This window comes from Festucalex cinctus, chromosome 4, assembly GCF_051991245.1.
Source record: "Festucalex cinctus isolate MCC-2025b chromosome 4, RoL_Fcin_1.0, whole genome shotgun sequence".
Lineage (NCBI taxonomy): Eukaryota > Metazoa > Chordata > Actinopteri > Syngnathiformes > Syngnathidae > Festucalex > Festucalex cinctus.
This window is the reverse complement of record NC_135414.1, coordinates 1,690,936-1,714,616: the sequence shown is the minus strand read 5'-3', so window position 1 is coordinate 1,714,616 and position 23,681 is coordinate 1,690,936. Positions and strand designations below refer to the sequence as shown.

At 38.8% G+C, this 23,681-nt stretch overlaps 1 protein-coding gene across 1 annotated transcript in view; it reads right to left on the bottom strand.

Annotated features, from left to right (window-relative positions):
- The window catches only part of tmc3 (transmembrane channel like 3), a 587,484-nt gene extending 564,428 nt beyond the window's left edge, over positions 1-23,056 (bottom strand). Inside the window, exon 1 of the mRNA XM_077518216.1 lies at positions 22,661-23,056. Within this exon, the coding sequence (XP_077374342.1) occupies positions 22,661-22,683 (23 nt within the window). The 5' untranslated portion in view covers positions 22,684-23,056. The remainder of the gene's footprint in view (positions 1-22,660) is intronic.
- Between the last annotated feature and the right edge of the window lie 625 nt (positions 23,057-23,681).

Genomic DNA, 23,681 nt, shown 5'->3' with positions numbered 1-23,681 from the left:
GAAAATTGGTACACATATGTAACAGACTATGATCTACAAAAAACTCTTTTTGAACCATATGCTAAACCTAACAGGAAGTCCGCCAGAGGCGAGGCATCAAATTTTGTGTTTCAAAATTCTTATTTAATGAAGCATTCCCGGCTGTACATTTCACCTAGAGTTACCAACATTTGAAGACATATGTAACAGCCCTCAAGGTACAAAAAACTCTTTTTGAACCATATGCTAAACCGAACAGGAAGTCCGCCATTTTGATTTACTTTGGAACGTGTTGCCATTTTTTGGGCCATTTCATAGGGGTCTTATTTTAACGAACTCCTCCTACAGAGTTTATCCGATCATCTCCAAACTTGGTGTGATTCATCTTAAAATGTTGAAGATGAAAAGTTATTGAAAGCTTTTTATTTCGTCGCACGCTATTGCCGTGGCATGCACAGTTTGCAAAGGAAAAAATTCCCTCTTAATGAAGCATTCACAGTTGTACGAAGCAGCTCGAGCTACGAAAATTTGGAGACAAATTTAACAGCCCACAATGTACAAAAAAGTCTCTTGGTGCCATGTGCTAAACCCAACAGGAAGTCCCGTAAAAAACTCCTCTTTAACGAAGCATTCCCGGTTGTACGTTTCACCTAGCGCTATGATAATTTAGAGGCATACATAAGAGCCCACGATGTACAAAATAGTCTCTTGGAACCATCTTCCAAAACAAACAGGAAGTCCGACATTTTGATTTACGTTGGGATTTGTAGCCATTTTTTGTGGCCTTTTTTAGGGGTCATATTTTAACGAATTCCTCCTACAAAATTTATCCGACTGTCTTCAAACTTGGTGTGCTTCATCTTAAGATGTTTAAGATACAAAGTTATCGAAAGTTATTTATTTTGTCCCACACCGTTTCATGGCGATGCATTGTTTGCCAAGTAAAATGCTGCTTTTTTTTTGGTCTAAACATGTGCAAAAACTCATGAAACTTTACACACACATCAGGCTTGTCATAAGCATGAATATTTTAGAGATTTCTTATTAAATTTGCAATAAATGCTTCAATAGCGCCCTCTAGACATTTTTATGAAGTCTTTCCGATTATATGATTCAGCTAGATGTGTGAATATTGGCAGGCATGCCTAATATATTCAAAAAGTATTCTATATAGCCATGTGCCAATCCATTTTGATTTTATTTTGTTAATTGTGCATCATTTTTGGCCTTTCCATGAAACTTTACAAACACAAAGCATGGCAAAAACGTTTAAAATTTAGATGGTTTCCTATTTGACAGTACCCCAGCATGCCAGTACCCCGACGTGCAAATACCCCAACGTGGCCCGGGTTGCGAGGGCCCTTTATAGCTGCTCGCAGCTCTAGTTCTTATTATTATTCTTCTCCGCAAACAATCGCATTTTTGAGACACTAAACGTGACCGAAAACTCACCAAACTTTACACGCACGTCAGGCCTGGCGAAAAATTTGATATTTTAAAGTCGCCATACATGATAACAGAAAAATGGCTCCTTAGCGCCCCCTACATAGGTTAAACGGATCCCTGTCCCGCTACGATTGTCCGACGGCTATGAAAATTGTGTGGCACCTGTAGCACATCCCAATGAACAAAAACCTCTTTGAAGTGTGTACCCTAAAATAGACAGAAAGTGAGGTATGAGTATTTAAATGTCCAATTTTTGCCAATTTTTGCACATTTACAGGGGTCATACTTTTGCCCGCTTCTCCTACACGGTTAACCCGATTGACTTCAAACTTGGGATGTACCATCTCAACACCTGGGACAACATCATTGTGAAAAATCTAAAGTTTTTGATATACTATATGACGGCGGCGGCGCATCAAATTTAGAGTTTAAAAATTCTTACTTCACGAAGCATTGCCGGTTGTACGTTTAATCTAGAGCTACGAAAATTGGTACACATATGTAACAGGCTATGACCTACAAAAAACTCTTTTTGAACCATATGCTAAACCTAACAGGAAGTCCACCATTTTGATTTATTTTGGAACGTGTTGCAATTTTTTTGGCCATTTCATTGGGGTCTTATTTTAACGAACTCCTCCTACAGTGTTTATCCGATCATCTTCAAACTTGGTGTGATTCATCTTAAGATGTTGAAGATGAAAAGTTATTGAAAGCTTTGTATTTCGTCGCACGCTGTTGTCATGGAATGCACTGTTTTTAAAGGAAAAAAAATATCCTTAAAGAAGCATTCCCATTTGTACGAAGCAGCTAGAGCTATGAAAATTTGTAGACATATGTAACAGCCCAAGATGTACAAAAAAGTCTCTTGGTGCCCTGTGCTAAACCCAACAGGAAGTCCCCCAGGGGCCGGGCATCACATTTTGAGCTAAAAAACTCCTCTTTTACAAAGCATACCCGGCTGTACGTTTCACATAGAGTTACCAACATTTGTAGAGGTATATAACAGCCCTCGATGTACAAAAAACTCTTTTTGAACCATATGCTAAACCTAACAGGACGTCCGCCATTTTGATTTACTTTGGAATGTGTTGCCATTTTTTTTGGCCATTTCATAGGGGTCATATTTTAACAAACTCCTCCTACAGAGTTTATCCGATCATCTTCAAACTTGGTGTGATTCATCTTAAGATGTTGAAAATGAAAAGTTATTGAAAGTTTTTTATTTCGTCACACGCTGTTGTCGTGGCATGCACTTTTTGCAAAGGAAAAAAATCCTTCTTAATGAAGCATTCCCAGTTGTACGAAGCAGCTAGAGCGACGAAAAATTGTAGACATATGTAACAGCCCAGGATGTACAAAAAAGTCTCTTGGTGCCATGTGCTAAACCCAACAGGAAGTCCCCCAGGGGCCGGGCATCACATTTTGAGCTAAAAAACTCCTCTTTAACGAAGCATTCCCGGTTGTATGTTTCACCTAGCGCTATGATAATTTGCAAGCATACATAAGAGCCCATGATGTACAAAAAAGTCTCTTGGAACCATGTGCTAAACCAAACAGGAAGTCTGCCATTTTGATTTATGATGGGATTTGTTGCCATTTTTTGTGGCCTTTTTCAGGGGTCATATTTTAACGAACCCCTCCTACAAAATTTATCCGACTGTCTTCAAACTTGGTGTGTTTCATCTTAAAATGTTTAAGATGCAAAGTAATTGAAAGTTTTTTATTTTGTAACATGCTGTTGCCATAGCAATGCATTGTTTGTCAAGTGCTGCTTTTTTTTTTTTTTATACACATGAAAACTCATGAAACTTTGCAAACACATCAGACTTGTCATGAACATGAATTTTCAGAGATTTATTGTGCAATTTGCAATAAATAGCGCCCTCTAGACATTTTTATGAAGCATTTCCGATTGTATGATTATGCTAGACCTACAAAAAAGTATTATGTAGCCATTTGCCAAACCAAAGAGGAAGTCCGCTATTTTGATTTTATTTTGGGAATTATACATCATTTTTGGCCTTTTTCATTAAACTTTGCACAGACAAGGCATGGAAAAAACTAACATTTTAAATGGTCCTTGTTCCATGTAACAGTACCCCAACGTGCCAGTACCCTGACGTGCAAGTAACCCAACGTTGTGCTCAATAGCGCCCTCTATGCATTTTTATGGAGCATTTCCAATTGTATGATTCAAGCGATACACAACTAAAGATGACTTGACCTAGATTTGTGAAAACTGGGAGGCATACCTATTAGCTTAAGACCTACAAAAAGTATTCTGTAGCCGTATGCTAAACCTAAAAGGAAGTCCGCCATTTTGAATTTATTTTGGGAATTGCGCACCATATTTTGCGTTTTGATTAAACTTTGCACACACAAGGCTTGTCAAAAACATTTTAGATGGTCCTTGTCCTATTTGACAGTACCCCAACGTGCCAGTACCCCGACGTGCAAGTACCCCAACGTGGCCCGGGTTGCGAGGGCCCTTTATAGCTGCTCGCAGCTCTAGTTATTAGGGCCCGAGCAGCGACCGCTGCGAGGTCCCTATTGTTTTTCAAGGAATTCTTATTATTCTTCTTCTTTTTATTTGTTATTATTCTTTTCCGCAAACAATCACATTTTTGAGACACTAAACGTGAACGAAAACTCACCAAACTTTACACACACGTCAGGCCTGGCGAAAAATTTGATATTTTAAAGTCGCCATAGGTGATAACAGAAAAATGGCTCCATAGCGCCACCTACATAGGTTAAACAGATCCCTGGCCCGCTACGATTGTCCGACGGCTATGAAAATTGTGTGGCACCTGTAGCACATCCAGATGAACAAAAACCTCTTTGATGTGTGTACCCTAAAATAGACAGGAAGTGAGATATGAGTATTTAAATGTCCAATTTTGGCCAATTTTTGCACATTTACAGGGGTCATACTTTTGCCTGCTTCTCCTACACGGGTAATCCAATTGACTTCAAACTTGGGATGTACCATCTCAAGACCTGGGACAACACCATGGTAAAAAATCTAAAGTTTTCGACATACTATATGACGGCGGTGAGGCATCAAATTTAGAGTTTCAAAACTCTTACTAAACGTAGTATTGCCGGTTGTATGTTTAACCTAGAGCTACGAAAATTGGTACACATATGTAACAGACTATGACCTACAAAAAAGTCTGTTGGTGCCATATGCTAAACCCAACAGGAAGTCCGCCAGAGGCGGGGCATCAAATTTTGAGTTTCAAAATTCTTACTTAATGAAGCATTCCCGGCTGTACGTTTCACCTAGAGTTACCAAAATTTAAAGACATATGTAACAGCCCTCAAGGTACAAAAAACTCTTTTTGAACCATATGCTAAACCTAACAGAAAGTCCACCATTTTGATTTACTTTGGAACGTGTTCCCATTTTTTTGGCCATTTCATAGGGGTCCTATTTTAACGAACTCCTCTTACAGAGTTTATCCGATCATCTTCAAACTTGGTGTGATTCATCTTAAGATGTTGAAGATGAAAAGTTATTGAAAGCTTTTTATTTCGCTGCACGCTGTTGTCGTGGCATGCACTTGTTTGCAAAGGAAAAAAATTCTTCTTAATGAAGAATTCTCAGTTGTACGAAGCAGCTAGAGCTACGAAAATTTGGAGACATATGTAACAGCCCACGATGTACAAAAAAGTCTCTTGCTGCTTTGTGCTAAACCCAACAGGAAGTCCCGCAAGGGCCGGGCATCACTTTTTGAGCTAAAAAACTCCTCTTTAACGAAGCATTCCCGGTTGTACCTTTCACCTAGCGCAATGATAATTTGGAGGCATACATAAGAGCCCACGATGTACAAAAAAGTCTTTTAGAACCATATGCTAAGCCAAACAGGAAGTCCGGCATTTTGATTTACTTTGCTATTTGTAGCCATTTTTTGGGGGCCTTTTATAGGCCTCATATTTTCTACAAAACTTATCAGATTGTCTTCATTCTTTGGCATGTTTCATCTGAAGTATTGCCGGTTATACGTTTAATCTAGAGCTACGAAAATTGGTACACATATGTAACAGACTATGATCTACAAAAAAGCCTGTTGGTGCCATATGCTAAACCTAACAGGAAGTCCGCCAGAGGCAGGGCATCAAATTTTGCATTTCAAAATTTTTACTTAATGAAGCATTTCCGGCTGTACGTTTCACCTAGAGTGACCAAAATTTGAAGACATATGTAACAGCCCTCGAGGTACAAAAAACTCTTTTTGAACCATATGCTAAACCTAACAGGAAGTCTGCCATTTTGATTTACTTTGGAACATGTTGCCATTTTTTTGGCCATTTCATAGGGGTCTTATTTTAACGAACTCCTCCTACAGAGTTTATCCGATCATCTTCAAACTTGGTGTGATTCATCTTAAGATGTTGACGATGAAAAGTTATTGAAAGCTTTTTATTTCGTCGCACGCTGTTGTCGTGGCATGCACTGTTGGCAAAGGAAAAAAAAATCCTTCTTAATGCAGCGTTCCCAGTTGGACGAAGCAGCTCGAGCTACAAAAATTTGTAGACATATGTACACATTTGTCCACATATATATATTTACATATGCATGTAAAAAAAATATGTCAGGCTAAACTAAATGGTTGATTAGGCCCCACACATTTTCACCTTACCATACCCGGCCCTCTTTGCAAAAGGTTTGAACACTCCTGGCCTAAACCTAGGTGTATACTCAAACTATGCACGCACATAAAGCCTGGAACAAAATGTGTAATTTAGAGGGTTCTTGTTTTGTTTTTTGTATTCCTTATATTTCATGTCATTATACTTGACACACTATTTTTACTACTCACTGAATCAGTTATAAGAACATTTAATTGATACAATCCAATCACATCCTAGAGAATTGAAAACACATTCAATCATGAGGTTGTTAAGACACATTTACTTCTGTAGCACTTAACCACAAACAAGTTGCGACATCCCCTGATCTAACCCTCCAACCGAACAAGGAAAAACTTTCAGGGGTCATATTTTAACGAACCCCTCCTACAAAATTTATCCGACTGTCTTCAAACTTGGTGTGTTTCATCTTAAGATGTTTAAGATGCAAAGTAATCGAAAGTTTTTTATTTTGTAACACGCTGTTGCCATAGCAATACATTGTTTGTCAAGTGCTGCTTTTTTTTTTTTATACACATGAAAACTCATGGAACTTTGCAAACACATCAGACTTGTCATGAACATGAATTTTCAGAGATTTATTGTGCAATTTGCAATAAATAGCGCCCTCTAGACCTTTTTATGAAGCATTTCCGATTGTATGATTATGCTAGACCTACAAAAAAGTATTATGTAGCCATTTGCCAAACCAAAGAGGAAGTCCGCTATTTTGATTTTATTTTGGGAATTATACATCATTTTTGGCCTTTTTCATTCAACTTTGCACAGACAAGGCATGGAAAAAACTAACATTTTAAATGGTCCTTGTTCCATGTAACAGTTGTCAAGTGCTGCTTTTTTTTTTTTTTATACACATGAAAACTCATGAAACTTTGCAAACACATCAGACTTGTCATGAACATGAATTTTCAGAGATTTATTGTGCAATTTGCAATAAATAGCGCCCTCTAGACATTTTTATGAAGCATTTCCGATTGTATGATTATGCTAGACCTACAAAAAAGTATTATGTAGCCATTTGCCAAACCAAAGAGGAAGTCCGCTATTTTGATTTTATTTTGGGAATTATACATAATTTTTGGCCTTCTTCATTAAACTTTGCACAGACAAGGCATGGAAAAAACTAACATTTTAAATGGTCCTTGTTCCATGTAACAGTACCCCAACGTGCCAGTACCCTGACGTGCAAGTAACCCAACGTTGTGCTCAATAGCGCCCTCTATGCATTTTTATGGAGCATTTCCAATTGTATGATTCAAGCGATACACAACTAAAGATGACTTGACCTAGATTTGTGAAAACTGGGAGGCATACCTATTAGCTTAAGACCTACAAAAAGTATTCTGTAGCCGTATGCTAAACCTAAAAGGAAGTCCGCCATTTTGAATTTATTTTGGGAATTGCACACCATCTTTGGCCTTTTGCACTCACAAAGCTTGTCAAAAACATTTTAGATGGTCCTTGTCCTATTTGACAGTACCCCAACGTGCCAGTACCCCGACGTGCAAGTACCCCAACGTGGCACGCCTTTGCTGTAGCGATGCATTGTTTGCAAAGATTTTTTTTTTTTAATATGATTCAGCTAGATGTGTGAATATTGGGAGGCATACCTATCAGCCGAATACCTCGACAAAGCATTCCATAGCAATGTGAACAAACACAAAAAGCATGGCAAAACATTTACAATTTAGACGGTTTCTTATGAAACAGTACTAGAGGTGTGCAAAATTTCCGATTCTTAGATTATTCACGATTCGGCCGTGGAACAATCGAGAACGATTCACAAAAGTCCAAATTCCGATTATATAAATATGCCAAGGGAACCGAAACTAAAAGTGGACCGGAGCGGAAAGTACGCGGAACTGAAACGCAGTAGCGCGCGCGGTCTTCGGGACGCTTAATGGGACGGACCGAGAGTACACATCCACAACTCACGCCTCGACATTCAAAACAACAACAAGCATGACTGAGCTGACCAACCCACCTCTTCGTCAGATCAGACCTGCTCCGAAAAGGCAAACAACTTCAGGCGGAAGTATCAGCTAGCTGGCTGCAGTGCGTCGGTTAGCGTTCTACAGGGCGCCGCGCAGTGATACGAACGAACGAACAGAAAAGTAGTGGCTGGCGGTAATGGCGTCTGACTTTATTCAGAAAAGAGTATTGTGGTGGAAATGTATCACGCTTTTGAAAACAAATAGTTTTTAGAAGAAAAAGGCTTTATTTCCGAGACCCCAGCCAGCTTGCTGGACTATTTTCCTCTCGTCCAACGTCGAACATGAACGCGTGTCACCGAACGCTGTCAGAAAGAAGTCAGTGCTGATCGCACACACGGGAGGTGAGGATCAAATTGAGATTCATGTTAAAAAAGCCGAACGATCCCTTTAATGTTTACACGTTCATGTTTACACAAGTTAAAAAGCAGAAAAGCACTTGAGGTTTTTTTTTTTGTACCTCTGAGAAACTTTAATGCTTACATGTTCATCTTTACACAACTTAAAAAGCAGGAAAGCACTTTTTTTTTTTTTAGGCATTTGTATATATGAAGTAGTAGTTCACATTGTCTTTCATTTATATCTCAGTGCACTTTTGAGTGGATAAAAATAATATATTTTTGCTCAATGCTATGTTTTATTCTGTTGAAGACTGAATATACTTAAAAGCTGTTGTTACAGAATGAGGACTTGAGTATTTTATTTACTGTTTTGAACTGTTAACTTGATACTGAAATAGTAGTTTATTTAGGCCTGAGAGGACTTTTGTACTATTTTTGTAACTAATGTACGAAACATTAAAAGCACCAAAATACATTGTTTTTTTTCTGCTGCCTGGGGGGAAATCAATAATCGTTTTATAATCGAATCGTAGCCTCTGAATCGTAATCGCAATCGAATCGTGAGGTGCCCCAAGATTCCCACCTCTAAACAGTACCCTAACGTGCCAGTACCCCGATGTGCAAATACCCCAACGTGGCACGGGTTGCGAGGGCCCTTTATAGCTGCTCGCAGCTCTAGTTCTTCTTATTATTCTTCTCCGCAAACAATCGCATTTTTGAGACACTAAACGTGACCGAAAACTCACCAAACTTTACACGCACATCAGGCCTGGCGAAAAATTTGATATTTTAAAGTCGCCATACATGATAACAGAAAAATGGCTCCTTAGCGCCCCCTACATAGGTTAAACGGATCCCTGTCCCGCTACGATTGTCCGACGGCTATGAAAATTGTGTGGCACCTGTAGCACATCCCAATGAACTTAAACCTCTTTGAAGTGTGTACCCTAAAATAGACAGAAAGTGAGGTATGAGTATTTAAATGTCCAATTTTTGCCAATTTTTGCACATTTACAGGGGTCATACTTTTGCTCGCTTCTCCTACACGGTTAACCCAATTGACTTCAAACTTGGGATGTACCATCTCAACACCTGGGACAACATCATTGTGAAAAATGAAAGGTTTTTGATATACTATATGACGGCGGCGGCGCATCAAATTTAGAGTTTAAAAATTCTTACTTCACAAAGCATTGCCGGTTGTACGTTTAATCTAGAGCTACGAAAATTGGTACACATATGTAACAGGCTATGACCTACAAAAAACTCTTTTTGAACCATATGCTAAACCTAACAGGAAGTCCACCATTTTGATTTATTTTGGAACGTGTTGCCATTTTTTTGGCCATTTCATTGGGGTCTTATTTTAACGAACTCCTCCTACAGTGTTTATCCGATCATCTTCAAACTTGGTGTGATTCATCTTAAGATGTTGAAGATGAAAAGTTATTGAAAGCTTTGTATTTCGTCGCACGCTGTTGTCATGGCATGCACTGTTTTTAAAGGAAAAAAAATATCCTTAAAGAAGCATTCCCATTTGTACGAAGCAGCTAGAGCTACGGAAATTTGTAGACATATGTAACAGCCCAAGATGTACAAAAAAGTCTCTTGGTGCCCTGTGCTAAACCCAACAGGAAGTCCCCCAGGGGCCGGGCATCACATTTTGAGCTAAAAAACTCCTCTTTAACAAAGCATACCCGGCTGTACGTTTCACATAGAGTTACCAAAATTTGTAGAGGTATATAACAGCCCTCGAGGTACAAAAAACTCTTTTTGAACCATATGCTAAACCTAACAGGAAGTCCACCATTTTGATTTATTTTGGAACGTGTTGCCATTTTTTTGGCCATTTCATTGGGGTCTTATTTTAACGAACTCCTCCTACAGTGTTTATCCGATCATCTTCAAACTTGGTGTGATTCATCTTAAGATGTTGAAGATGAAAAGTTATTGAAAGCTTTGTATTTCGTCGCACGCTGTTGTCATGGCATGCACTGTTTTTAAAGGAAAAAAAATATCCTTAAAGAAGCATTCCCATTTGTACGAAGCAGCTAGAGCTACGGAAATTTGTAGACATATGTAACAGCCCAAGATGTACAAAAAAGTCTCTTGGTGCCCTGTGCTAAACCCAACAGGAAGTCCCCCAGGGGCCGGGCATCACATTTTGAGCTAAAAAACTCCTCTTTAACAAAGCATACCCGGCTGTACGTTTCACATAGAGTTACCAAAATTTGTAGAGGTATATAACAGCCCTCGAGGTACAAAAAACTCTTTTTGAACCATATGCTAAACCTAACAGGAAGTCCACCATTTTGATTTATTTTGGAACGTGTTGCCATTTTTTTGGCCATTTCATTGGGGTCTTATTTTAACGAACTCCTCCTACAGTGTTTATCCGATCATCTTCAAACTTGGTGTGATTCATCTTAAGATGTTGAAGATGAAAAGTTATTGAAAGCTTTGTATTTCGTCGCACGCTGTTGTCATGGCATGCACTGTTTTTAAAGGAAAAAAAATATCCTTAAAGAAGCATTCCCATTTGTACGAAGCAGCTAGAGCTACGAAAATTTGTAGACATATGTAACAGCCCAAGATGTACAAAAAAGTCTCTTGGTGCCCTGTGCTAAACCCAACAGGAAGTCCCCCAGGGGCCGGGCATCACATTTTGAGCTAAAAAACTCCTCTTTAACAAAGCATACCCGGCTGTACATTTCACATAGAGTTACCAACATTTGTAGAGGTATATAACAGCCCTCGAGGTACAAAAAACTCTTTTTGAACCATATGCTAAACCTAACAGGACGTCCGCCATTTTGATTTACTTTGGAATGTGTTGCCATTTTTTTTGGCCATTTCATAGGGGTCATATTTTAACAAACTCCTCCTACAGAGTTTATCCGATCATCTTCAAACATGGTGTGATTCATCTTAAGATGTTGAAAATGAAAAGTTATTGAAAGTTTTTTATTTCGTCACACGCTGTTGTCGTGGCATGCACTTTTTGCAAAGGAAAAAAATACTTCTTAATGAAGCATTCCCAGTTGTACGAAGCAGCTAGAGCGACGAAAAATTGTAGACATATGTAACAGCCCAGGATGTACAAAAAAGTCTCTTGGTGCCATGTGCTAAACCCAACAGGAAGTCCCCCAGGGGCCGGGCATCACATTTTGAGCTAAAAAACTCCTCTTTAACGAAGCATTCCCGGTTGTACGTTTCACCTAGCGCTATGATAATTTGCAGGCATACATAAGAGCCCATGATGTACAAAAAAGTCTCTTGGAACCATGTGCTAAACCAAACAGGAAGTCTGCCATTTTGATTTATGATGGGATTTGTTGCCATTTTTTGTGGCCTTTTTCAGGGGTCATATTTTAACGAACCCCTCCTACAAAATTTATCCGACTGTCTTCAAACTTGGTGTGTTTCATCTTAAGATGTTTAAGATGCAAAGTAATCGAAAGTTTTTTATTTTGTAACACGCTGTTGCCATAGCAATGCATTGTTTGTCAAGTGCTGCTTTTTTTTTTTTTATACACATGAAAACTCATGAAACTTTGCAAACACATCAGACTTGTCATGAACATTAATTTTCAGAGATTTATTGTGCAATTTGCAAAAAATAGCGCCCTCTAGACATTTTTATGAAGCATTTCCGATTGTATGATTATGCTAGACCTACAAAAAAGTATTATGTAGCCATTTGCCAAACCAAAGAGGAAGTCCGCTATTTTGATTTTATTTTGGGAATTATACATCATTTTTGGCCTTTTTCATTAAACTTTGCACAGACAAGGCATGGAAAAAACTAACATTTGAAATGGTCCTTGTTCCATGTAACAGTACCCCAACGTGCCAGTACCCTGATGTGCAAGTAACCCAACGTTGTGCTCAATAGCGCCCTCTATGCATTTTTATGGAGCATTTCCAATTGTATGATTCAAGCGATACACAACTAAAGATGACTTGACCTAGATTTGTGAAAACTGGGAGGCATACCTATTAGCTTAAGACCTACAAAAAGTATTCTGTAGCCGTATGCTAAACCTAAAAGGAAGTCCGCCATTTTGAATTTATTTTGGGAATTGCGCACCATATTTTGCGTTTTGATTAAACTTTGCACACACAAGGCTTGTCAAAAACATTTTAGATGGTCCTTGTCCTATTTGACAGTACCCCAACGTGCCAGTACCCCGACGTGCAAGTACCCCAACGTGGCCCGGGTTGCGAGGGCCCTTTATAGCTGCTCGCAGCTCTAGTTAGGGCCCGAGCAGCGGCGGCGGCGGTGCCGCTGCGAGGCCCTATTGTTTTTGTAGGAATTCTTCTTATTAGGGCCCGAGCAGCGGCGGCGGCGGTGCCGCTGCGAGGCCCTATTGTTTTTGTAGGAATTCTTCTTATTATTCTTCTTTTTCTTCTCCGCAAACAATCGCATTTTTGAGACACTAAACGTGAACAAAAACTCACCAAACTTTACACGCACATCAGGCCTGGCGAAAAATTTGATATTTTAAAGTCGGCATACATGATAACAGAAAAATGGCTCCTTAGCGCCCCCTACATAGGTTAAACGGATCCCTGTCCCGCTACGATTGTCCGACGGCTATGAAAATTGTGTGGCACCTGTAGCACATCCCAATGAACAAAAACCTCTTTGAAGTGTGTACCCTAAAATAGACAGAAAGTGAGGTATGAGTATTTAAATGTCCAATTTTTGCCAATTTTTGCACATTTACAGGGGTCATACTTTTGCCCGCTTCTCCTACACGGTTAACCCGATTGACTTCAAACTTGGGATGTACCATCTCAACACCTGGGACAACATCATTGTGAAAAATGAAAAGTTTTTGATATACTATATGACGGAGGCAGCGCATCAAATTTAGAGTTTAAAAATTCTTACTTCACGAAGCATTGCCGGTTGTACGTTTAATCTAGAGCTACGAAAATTGGTACACATATGTAACAGGCTATGACCTACAAAAAACTCTTTTTGAACCATATGCTAAACCGAACAGGAAGTCCACCATTTTGATTTATTTTGGAACGTGTTGCCATTTTTTTGGCCATTTCATTGGGGTCTTATTTTAACGAACTCCTCCTACAGTGTTTATCCGATCATCTTCAAACTTGGTGTGATTCATCTTAAGATGTTGAAGATGAAAAGTTATTGAAAGCTTTGTATTTCGTCGCACACTGTTGTCATGGCATGCACTGTTTTTAAAGGAAAAAAAATATCCTTAAAGAAGCATTCCCATTTGTACGAAGCAGCTAGAGATACGAAAATTTGTAGACATATGTAACAGCCCAAGATGTACAAAAAAGTCTCTTGGTGCCCTGTGCTAAACCCAACAGGAAGTCCCCCAGGGGCCGGGCATCACATTTTGAGCTAAAAAACTCCTCTTTAACAAAGCATACCCGGCTGTACGTTTCACATAGAGTTACCAAAATTTGTAGAGGTATATAACAGCCCTCGAGGTACAAAAAACTCTTTTTGAACCATATGCTAAACCTAACAGGACGTCCGCCATTTTGATTTACTTTGGAATGTGTTGCCATTTTTTTTGGCCATTTCATAGGGGTCATATTTTAACAAACTCCTCCTACAGAGTTTATCCGATCATCTTCAAACTTGGTGTGATTCATCTTAAGATGTTGAAAATGAAAAGTTATTGAAAGTTTTATATTTCGTCACACGCTGTTGTCGTGGCATGCACTTTTTGCAAAGGAAAAAAAATCTTATTAATGAAGCATTCCCAGTTGTACGAAACAGCGAGAGCGACGAAAAATTGTAGACATATGTAACAGTCCAGGATGTACAAAAAAGTCTCTTGGTGCCATGTGCTTAACCTAACAGGAAGTCCCCCCGGGCATCACATTTTGAGCTAAAAAAACTCCTCTTTAACGAAGCATTCCCGGTTGTACGTTTCACCTAGCGCTATGATAATTTGCAGGCATACATAAGAGCCCATGATGTACAAAAAAGTCTCTTGGAACCATGTGCTAAACCAAACAGGAAGTCTGCCATTTTGATTTATGATGGGATTTGTTGCCATTTTTTGTGGCCTTTTTCAGGGGTCATATTTTAACGAACCCCTCCTACAAAATTTATCCGACTGTCTTCAAACTTAGTGTGTTTCATTTTAAGATGTTTAAGATGCAAAGGAATCGAAAGTTTTTTATTTTGTAACACGCTGTTGCCATAGCAATGCATTGTTTGCCAAGTGCTGCTTTTTTTTTGTTTATCTATACATGTGTGAAAACTCATGAAACTTTGCAAACACATCAGACTTGTCATGAACATGTATTTTTAGAGATTTATTGTGCAATTTGCAATATATAGCGCCCTCTAGACATTTTTATGAAGCATTTCCGATTGTATGATTATGCTAGACCTACAAAAAAGTATTATGTAGCCATTTGCCAAACCAAAGAGGAAGTCCGCTATTTTGATTTTATTTTGGGAATTATACATCATTTTTGGCCTTTTTCATTAAACTTTGCACAGACAAGGCATGGAAAAAAATAACATTTTAAATGGTCCTTGTTCCATGTAACAGTACCCCAACGTGCCAGTTCCCTGACGTGCAAGTAACCCAACGTTGTGCTCAATAGCGCCCTCTATGCATTTTTATGGAGTATTTCCAATTGTATGATTCAAGCGATACACAACTAAAGATGACTTGACCAAGATTTATGAAAACTGGGAGGCATACCTATTAGCTTAAGACCTACAAAAGGTATTCTGTAGCCGTATGCTAAACCTAAAAGGAAGTCCACCATTTTGAATTTATTTTGGGAATTGCACACCATATTTTGCGTTTTGATTAAACTTTGCACACACAAGGCTTGTCAAAAACATTTTAGATGGTCCTTGTCCTATTTGACAGTACCCCAACGTGCCAGTACCCCGACGTGCAAGTACCCCAACGTGGCCCGGGTTGCGAGGGCCCTTTATAGCTGCTCGCAGCTCTAGTTATTATTCTTATTATTATTCTTCTCCGCAAACAATCGCATTTTTGAGACACTAAACGTGACCAAAAACTCACCAAACTTTACACGCACATCAGGCCTGGCGAAAAATTTGATATTTTAAAGTCGCCATACATGATAACAGAAAAATGGTTCCTTAGCGCCCCCTACATAGGTTAAACGGATCCCTGTCCCGCTACGATTGTCCGACGGCTATGAAAATTGTGTGGCACCTGTAGCACATCCCAATGAACAAAAACCTCTTTGAAGTGTGTACCCTAAAATAGACAGAAAGTGAGGTATGAGTATTTAAATGTCCAATTTTTGCCAATTTTTGCACATTTACAGGGGTCATACTTTTGCCCGCTTCTCCTACACGGTTAACCCGATTGACTTCAAACTTGGGATGTACCATCTCAACACCTGGGACAACATCATTGTGAAAAATGAAAAGTTTTTGATATACTATATGACGGCGGCGGCGCATCAAATTTAGAGTTTAAAAATTCTTACTTCACGAAGCATTGCCGGTTGTACGTTTAATCTAGAGCTACAAAAATTGGTACACATATGTAACAGGCTATGACCTACAAAAAACTCTTTTTGAACCATATGCTAAACCTAACAGGAAGTCCACCATTTTGATTTATTTTGGAACGTGTTGCCATTTTTTTGGCCATTTCATTGGGGTCTTATTTTAACGAACTCCTCCTACAGTGTTTATCCGATCATCTTCAAACTTGGTGTGATTCATCTTAAGATGTTGAAGATGAAAAGTTATTGAAAGCTTTGTATTTCGTCGCACGCTGTTGTCATGGCATGCACTGTTTTTAAAGGAAAAAAATATATCCTTCAAGAAGCATTCCCATTTGTACGAAGCAGCTAGAGCTATGAAAATTTGTAGACATATGTAACAGCCCAAGATGTACAAAAAAGTCTCTTGGTGCCCTGTGCTAAACCCAACAGGAAGTCCCCCAGGGGCCGGGCATCACATTTTGAGCTAAAAAACTCCTCTTTAACAAAGCATACCCGGCTGTACGTTTCACATAGAGTTACCAACATTTGTAGAGGTGTATAACAGCCCTCGAGGTACAAAAAACTCTTTTTGAACCATATGCTAAACCTAACATGACGTCCGCTATTTTGATTTACTTTGGAATGTGTTGCCATTTTTTTTGGCCATTTCATAGGGGTCATATTTTAACAAACTCCTCCTACAGAGTTTATCCGATCATCTTCAAACTTGGTGTGATTCATCTTAAGATGTTGAAAATGAAAAGTTATTGAAAGTTTTTTATTTCGTCACACGCTGTTGTCGTGGCATGCACTTTTTGCAAAGGAAAAAAAAATCCTTCTTAATGAAGCATTCCCAGTTGTACGAAGCAGCTAGAGCGACGAAAAATTGTAGACATATGTAACAGCCCAGGATGTACAAAAAAGTCTCTTGGTGCCATGTGCTAAACCCAACAGGAAGTCCCCCAGGGGCCGGGCATCACATTTTGAGCTAAAAAACTCCTCTTTAACGAAGCATTCCCGGTTGTACGTTTCACCTAGCGCTATGATAATTTGCAGGCATACATAAGAGCCCACGATGTACAAAAAAAGTCTCTTGGAACCATGTGCTAAACCAAACAGGAAGTCTGCCATTTTGATTTATGATGGGATTTGTTGCCATTTTTTGTGGCCTTTTTCAGGGGTCATATTTTAACGAACCCCTCCTACAAAATTTATCCGACTGTCTTCAAACTTGGTGTGTTTCATCTTAAGATGTTTAAGATGCAAAGTAATCGAAAGTTTTTTATTTTGTAACACGCTGTTGCCATAGCAATGCATTGTTTGTCAAGTGCTGCTTTTTTTTTTTTATACACATGAAAACTCATGAAACTTTGCAAACACATCAGACTCGTCATGAACATGAATTTTCAGAGATTTATTGTGCAATTTGCAATAAATAGCGCCCTCTAGACATTTTTATGAAGCCTTTCCGATTGTATGATTATGCTAGACCTACAAAAAAGTATTATGTAGCCACTTGCCAAACCAAAGAGGAAGTCCGCTATTTTGATTTTATTTTGGGAATTATACATCATTTTTGGCCTTTTTCATTAAACTTTGCACAGACAAGGCATGGAAAAAACTAACATTTTAAATGGTCCTTGTTCCATGTAACAGTTGTCAAGTGCTGCTTTTTTTTTTTTTTTTATACACATGAAAACTCATGAAACTTTGCAAACACATCAGACTTGTCATGAACATGAATTTTTAGAGATTTATTGTGCAATTTGCAATAAATAGCGCCCTCTAGACATTTTTATGAAGCATTTCCGATTGTATGATTATGCTAGACCTACAAAAAAGTATTATGTAGCCATTTGCCAAACCAAAGAGGAAGTCCGCTATTTTGATTTTATTTTGGGAATTATACATCATTTTTGGCCTTTCTCATTAAACTTTGCACAGACAAGCCATGGAAAAAACTAACATTTTAAATGGTCCTTGTTCCATGTAACAGTACCCCAACGTGCCAGTACCCTGACGTGCAAGTAACCCAACGTTGTGCTCAATAGCGGCCTCTATGCATTTTTATGGAGCATTTCCAATTGTATGATTCAAGCGATACACAACTAAAGATGACTTGACCAAGATTTATGAAAACTGGGAGGCATACCTATTAGCTTAAGACCTACAAAAGGTATTCTGTAGCCGTATGCTAAACCTAAAAGGAAGTCCACCATTTTGAATTTATTTTGGGAATTGCACACCATATTTTGCGTTTTGATTAAACTTTGCACACACAAGGCTTGTCAAAAACATTTTAGATGGTCTTGTCCTATTTGACAGTACCCCAACGTGCCAGTACCCCGACGTGAAGCATTTCCGATTGTATGATTATGCTAGACCTACAAAAAAGTATTATGTAGCCATTTGCCAAACCAAAGAGGAAGTCCGCTATTTTGATTTTATTTTGGGAATTATACATCATTTTTGGCCTTTTTCATTAAACTTTGCACAGACAAGGCATGGAAAAAACTAACATTTTAAATGGTCCTTGTTCCATGTAACAGTTGTCAAGTGCTGCTTTTTTTTTTTTTTATACACATGAAAACTCATGAAACTTTGCAAACACATCAGACTTGTCATGAACATGAATTTTTAGAGATTTATTGTGCAATTTGCAATAAATAGAGCCCTCTAGACATTTTTATGAAGCATTTCCGATTGTATGATTATGCTAGACCTACAAAAAAGTATTATGTAGCCATTTGCCAAACCAAAGAGGAAGTCCGCTATTTTGATTTTATTTTGGGAATTATACATCATTTTTGGCCTTTTTCATTAAACTTTGCACAGACAAGGCATGGAAAAAACTAACATTTTAAATGGTCCTTGTTCCATGTAACAGTACCCCAACGTGCCAGTACCCTGACGTGCAAGTAACCCAACGTTGTGCTCAATAGCGCCCTCTATGCATTTTTATGGAGCATTTCCAATTGTATGATTCAAGCGATACACAACTAAAGATGACTTGACCAAGATTTATGAAAACTGGGAGGCATACCTATTAGCTTAAGACCTACAAAAGGTATTCTGTAGCCGTATGCTAAACCTAAAAGGAAGTCCACCATTTTGAATTTATTTTGGGAATTGCACACCATATTTTGCGTTTTGATTAAACTTTGCACACACAAGGCTTGTCAAAAACATTTTAGATGGTCCTTGTCCTATTTGACAGTACCCCAACGTGCCAGTACCCCGACGTGCAAGTACCCCAACGTGGCCCGGGTTGCGAGGGCCCTTTATAGCTGCTCGCAGCTCTAGTTCTTATTATTATTCTTCTCCGCAAACAATCGCATTTTTGAGACGCTAAACGTGAACGAAAACTCACCAAACTTTACACGCACATCAGGCCTGGCGAAAAATTTGATATTTTAAAGTCGCCATACATGATAACAGAAAAATGGCTCCATAGCGCCACCTACATAGGTTAAACGGATCCCTGTCCCGCTACGATTGTCCTATGGCGACGAAAATTGTGTGGCACCCGTAGCACATCCAGATGAACAAAAACCTCTTTGATGTGTGTACCCTAAAATAGACAGAAAGTGAGGTATGATCATCTGAATGTCCAATTTTGGCCCAGTTTTGCACATTTACAGGGGTCATACTTTTGCCCGCTTCTCCTACACGGTTAACCCGATTGACTTCAAACTTGGGATGGACCATCTCAACACCTGGGACAACATCATTGTAAAAAATCTAAAGTTTTTGATATACTATATGACGGCGGCGACGCATCAAATTTAGAGTTTAAAAATTCTTACTTCACGAAGCATTGCCGGTTGTACGTTTAATCTAGAGCTACGAAAATTGGTACACATATGTAACAGGCTATGACCTACAAAAAACTCTTTTTGAACCATATGCTAAACCTCACAGGAAGTCCGCCATTTTGATTTATTTTGGAACGTGTTGCCATTTTTTTGGCCATTTCATTGGGGTCTTATTTTAACGAACTCCTCCTACAGTGTTTATCCGATCATCTTCAAACTTGGTGTGATTCATCTTAAGATGTTGAAGATGAAAAGTTATTGAAAGCTTTGTATTTCGTCGCACGCTGTTGTCATGGCATGCACTGTTTGCAAAGGAAAAAAAATATCCTTAAAGAAGCATTCCCATTTGTACGAAGCAGCGAGAGCTACGAAAATTTGTAGACATGTAACAGCCCAAGATGTACAAAAAAGTCTCTTGGTGCCCTGTGCTAAACCCAACAGGAAGTCCCCCAGGGGCCGGGCATCACATTTTGAGCTAAAAAACTCCTCTTTATCAAAGCATACCCGGCTGTACGTTTCACCAAGAGTTACCAAAATTTGTAGAGGTATATAACAGCCCTCGAGGTACAAAAAACTCTTTTTGAACCATATGCTAAACCGAACAGGACGTCCGCCATTTTGATTTACTTTGGAATGTGTTGCCATTTTTTGGGCCATTTCGTAGGGGTCTTATTTTAACGAACTCCTCCTACAGAGTTTATCCGATCATCTTCAAACTTGGTGTGACTCATCTTAAGATGTTGAGGATGAAAAGTTATTGAAAGCTCTTTATTTCGTCGCACGCTGTTGTCGTGGCATGCACTTTTTGCAAAGGAAAAAAATCCTTCTTAATGAAGCATTCCCAGTTGTACGAAGTAGCTAGAGCTACAAAAATTTGTAGACATATGTAACAACCCACAATGTACAAAAAAGTCTCTTGGTGCCATGTGCTAAACCCAACAGGAAGTCCCCCAGGGGCCGGGCATCACATTTTGAGCTAGAAAACTCCTCTTTAACGAAGCATTCCCGGTTGTACGTTTCACCTAGCGCGATGATAATTTCCAGGCATACATAAGAGCCCACGATGTACAAAAAAGTCTCTTGGAACCATGTGCTAAACCAAACAGGAAGTCCGCCATTTTGATTTACGATGGGATTTGTTGCCATTTTTTGTGGCCTTTTTCAGGGGTCATATTTTAACGAACTCCTCGTACAAAGTTCATCCGACCGTCTTCAAACTTGGTGTGTTTCATCTTAAGATGTTTAAGATGCAAAGTTATCGAAAGTTTTTTATTTTGTCGCACGCTGCTGCTATAGCGATGCATTGTTTGCCAAGTAAAGTGCTGCTTTGTTTTTTTATCTATACATGTGTGAAAACTCATGAAACTTTGCAAACACATCAGACTTGTCATGAACATGAATTTTTAGAGATTTATTGTGCAATTTGCAATAAATAGCGCCCTCTAGACATTTTTATGAAGTATTTCCGATTGTATGATTCTGCTAGATTTGTGAAAATTAGGACAGACCCCTATCAGCCTAATACCTACAAAAAAGTATTATGTAGCCATTTGCCAAACCAAAGAGGAAGTCCGCTATTTTGATTTTATTTTGGGAATTATACATCATTTTTGGCCTCTTTCATTAAACTTTGCACAAACAAGGCATGGAAAAAACTAACATTTTAAATGGTCCTTGTTCCATGTAACAGTACCCCAACGTGCCAGTACCCTGACGTGCAAGTAACCCAACGTTGTGCTCAATAGCGCCCTCTATGCATTTTTATGGAGCATTTCCAATTGTATAATTCAAGCGATACACAACTAAAGATGACTTGACCTAGATTTGTGAAAACTGGGAGGCATACCTATTAGCTTAAGACCTACAAAAAGTATTCTGTAGCCGTATGCTAAACCTAAAAGGAAGTCCGCCATTTTGAATTTATTTTGGGAATTGCACACCATCTTTGGCCTTTTGCACTCACAAACAGTGTTGCCACAGTTACCTTGAAAAAGTAACTTAGTTACTTTACTGATTACTTGATTTTAAAAGTAACTAAGTTAGATTAAAAGTTACTTTTTTAGTTACTTTCAGCAGCTGCCGATAACACCATCTCAACATAAAAATAATGCAGTAGAAACGGAGTTCCAAATACTTTATTGAAAGTGTATTTTTAACATGAAAATAAAGTTTTTTTTTTATGAAAAACAAAATAGGCAGTCTCTCTTGACTTCTTGTAACGTAAATACTTTTTATAAAACAAAAAATAAAAATCTATCCAGGTTGAAAATGAAAATCCCCTAAATTCCTCTATTGTTTGTTTGTTCCGCTATTCCAGTGTGTACACATGTATCAGTTTAAATATTTATTAGTAGTTATTGACAGTTATAATTGTTTTTTGGTTTGTTTGTTTTTTCTCTTCAAAATAAGGATCAGGAAAACAAAAGGTTGATAATTTAATGTTAAATATAAATATTTAACCTTTAGACAGACACCAACACAATTAAACAGAATATTTGCACATTGTGAAGTATTTCAGAAACATCAATTTAAGACATGAAATAAACCTACCGTCCAGCCAAAAGAAATATGAAGCCACCTTATGGAACAATAAATCTATCAAACACATTTTAACCACTTAATATATGCAAAAATATTTCCAAAAGTTCATTTCCCTTTTTAATCAACAATTTTTGTATTTAACAATTGTTTTTTCTTTTGTCATCACTTTCATTTTTGGTTAATGTATGACATCTTTTTTTGTTTTTTTAATCTGTGACACGATGATGACCACAGAATCACTACTGTTTATATTTTGTTTTTTGGGCTGTCGTAATCGCGGGCACGTCTCAGTTCTCCTATCTGCTGCTCATGCTAGTTGTAGACATTGACAGGGAGCCACAAACTGAGAAATGAGATACTTGCAGTGTGCTTTTAGCTTAGCTGGTGTGTTGGCTGTGGGACATACCTGTGTCGTTTGAATCCATGCATTGGATCGTCACGGGAGTTATTCTTTTTGGCTCGCGCGCAGTACCAACGCCGGCCCGGGACATACAAGTGCACCGAGAGGACTCGATAGCCATGGGAAATACCGAGATGTACGGCACCGGCTTCTGCTAACTGTCTCCATTTGTATGTTGTCACTCGTTGCGCGCGCGCGCGCCGTGTCGCGAGCACGGAAACACGGAAGTAGCTTGAATGGTGATGCTACTGAAATGTAAACAAAACAAGTAGAGCACGGCGCAGAACTCTTGCTATTGTTATGAAAACCATAAAGCCTCACTCGCAACCGATACGGTCGTTTAGCTCCCCTTGACGAACGATGGTTCGGTCGAATCGTTTTTTTGTTCCACCCCTACTGAAAACGTAACTTGTCTGACGTCACTCCCCCTGGCGAGAGGGCGGAGACGACCTCATCCCATAATGCTTCACGGACCAGTTGAGGATGGAAATAAATTATTTTTTTTACCACTTTTATGGTCCATAATGCACACTTTTTTTGTTGTGTTGTGTGCCTGTTGGTTAATAAAACTAGTAGTAAAAGTATCATCACTTTTGTTTTGAATGTGCAAACCATTCATGACCAGACCATGGCTGAATTCAGTGTGGTGATCAATGACTTCTGCCTCATCTTCGTAGTTAGCAGTAGTTGTTTGTGACTGTTACAACAGTGAGATTAGTTTGCCTTCTTCATGAAAATGTGGAGTAACGCATTGATTCTCTGGACACTAACTTTAATCAGACTACTTTGTAGAATAAAGTAACGCGTTAGACTATTAGTTACTTTAGAAAGCAACTTTTTTGAGTAACGCGTTAAGTAACGCGTTACCGGCAACACTGCTCACAAAGCTTGTCAAAAACATTTTAGATGGTCCTTGTCCGATTTGACAGTACCCCAACGTGCCAGTACCCCGACGTGCAAGTACCCCAACGTGACCCAGGTTGCGAGGGCCCTTTATAGCTGCTCGCAGCTCTAGTTCTTATTATTA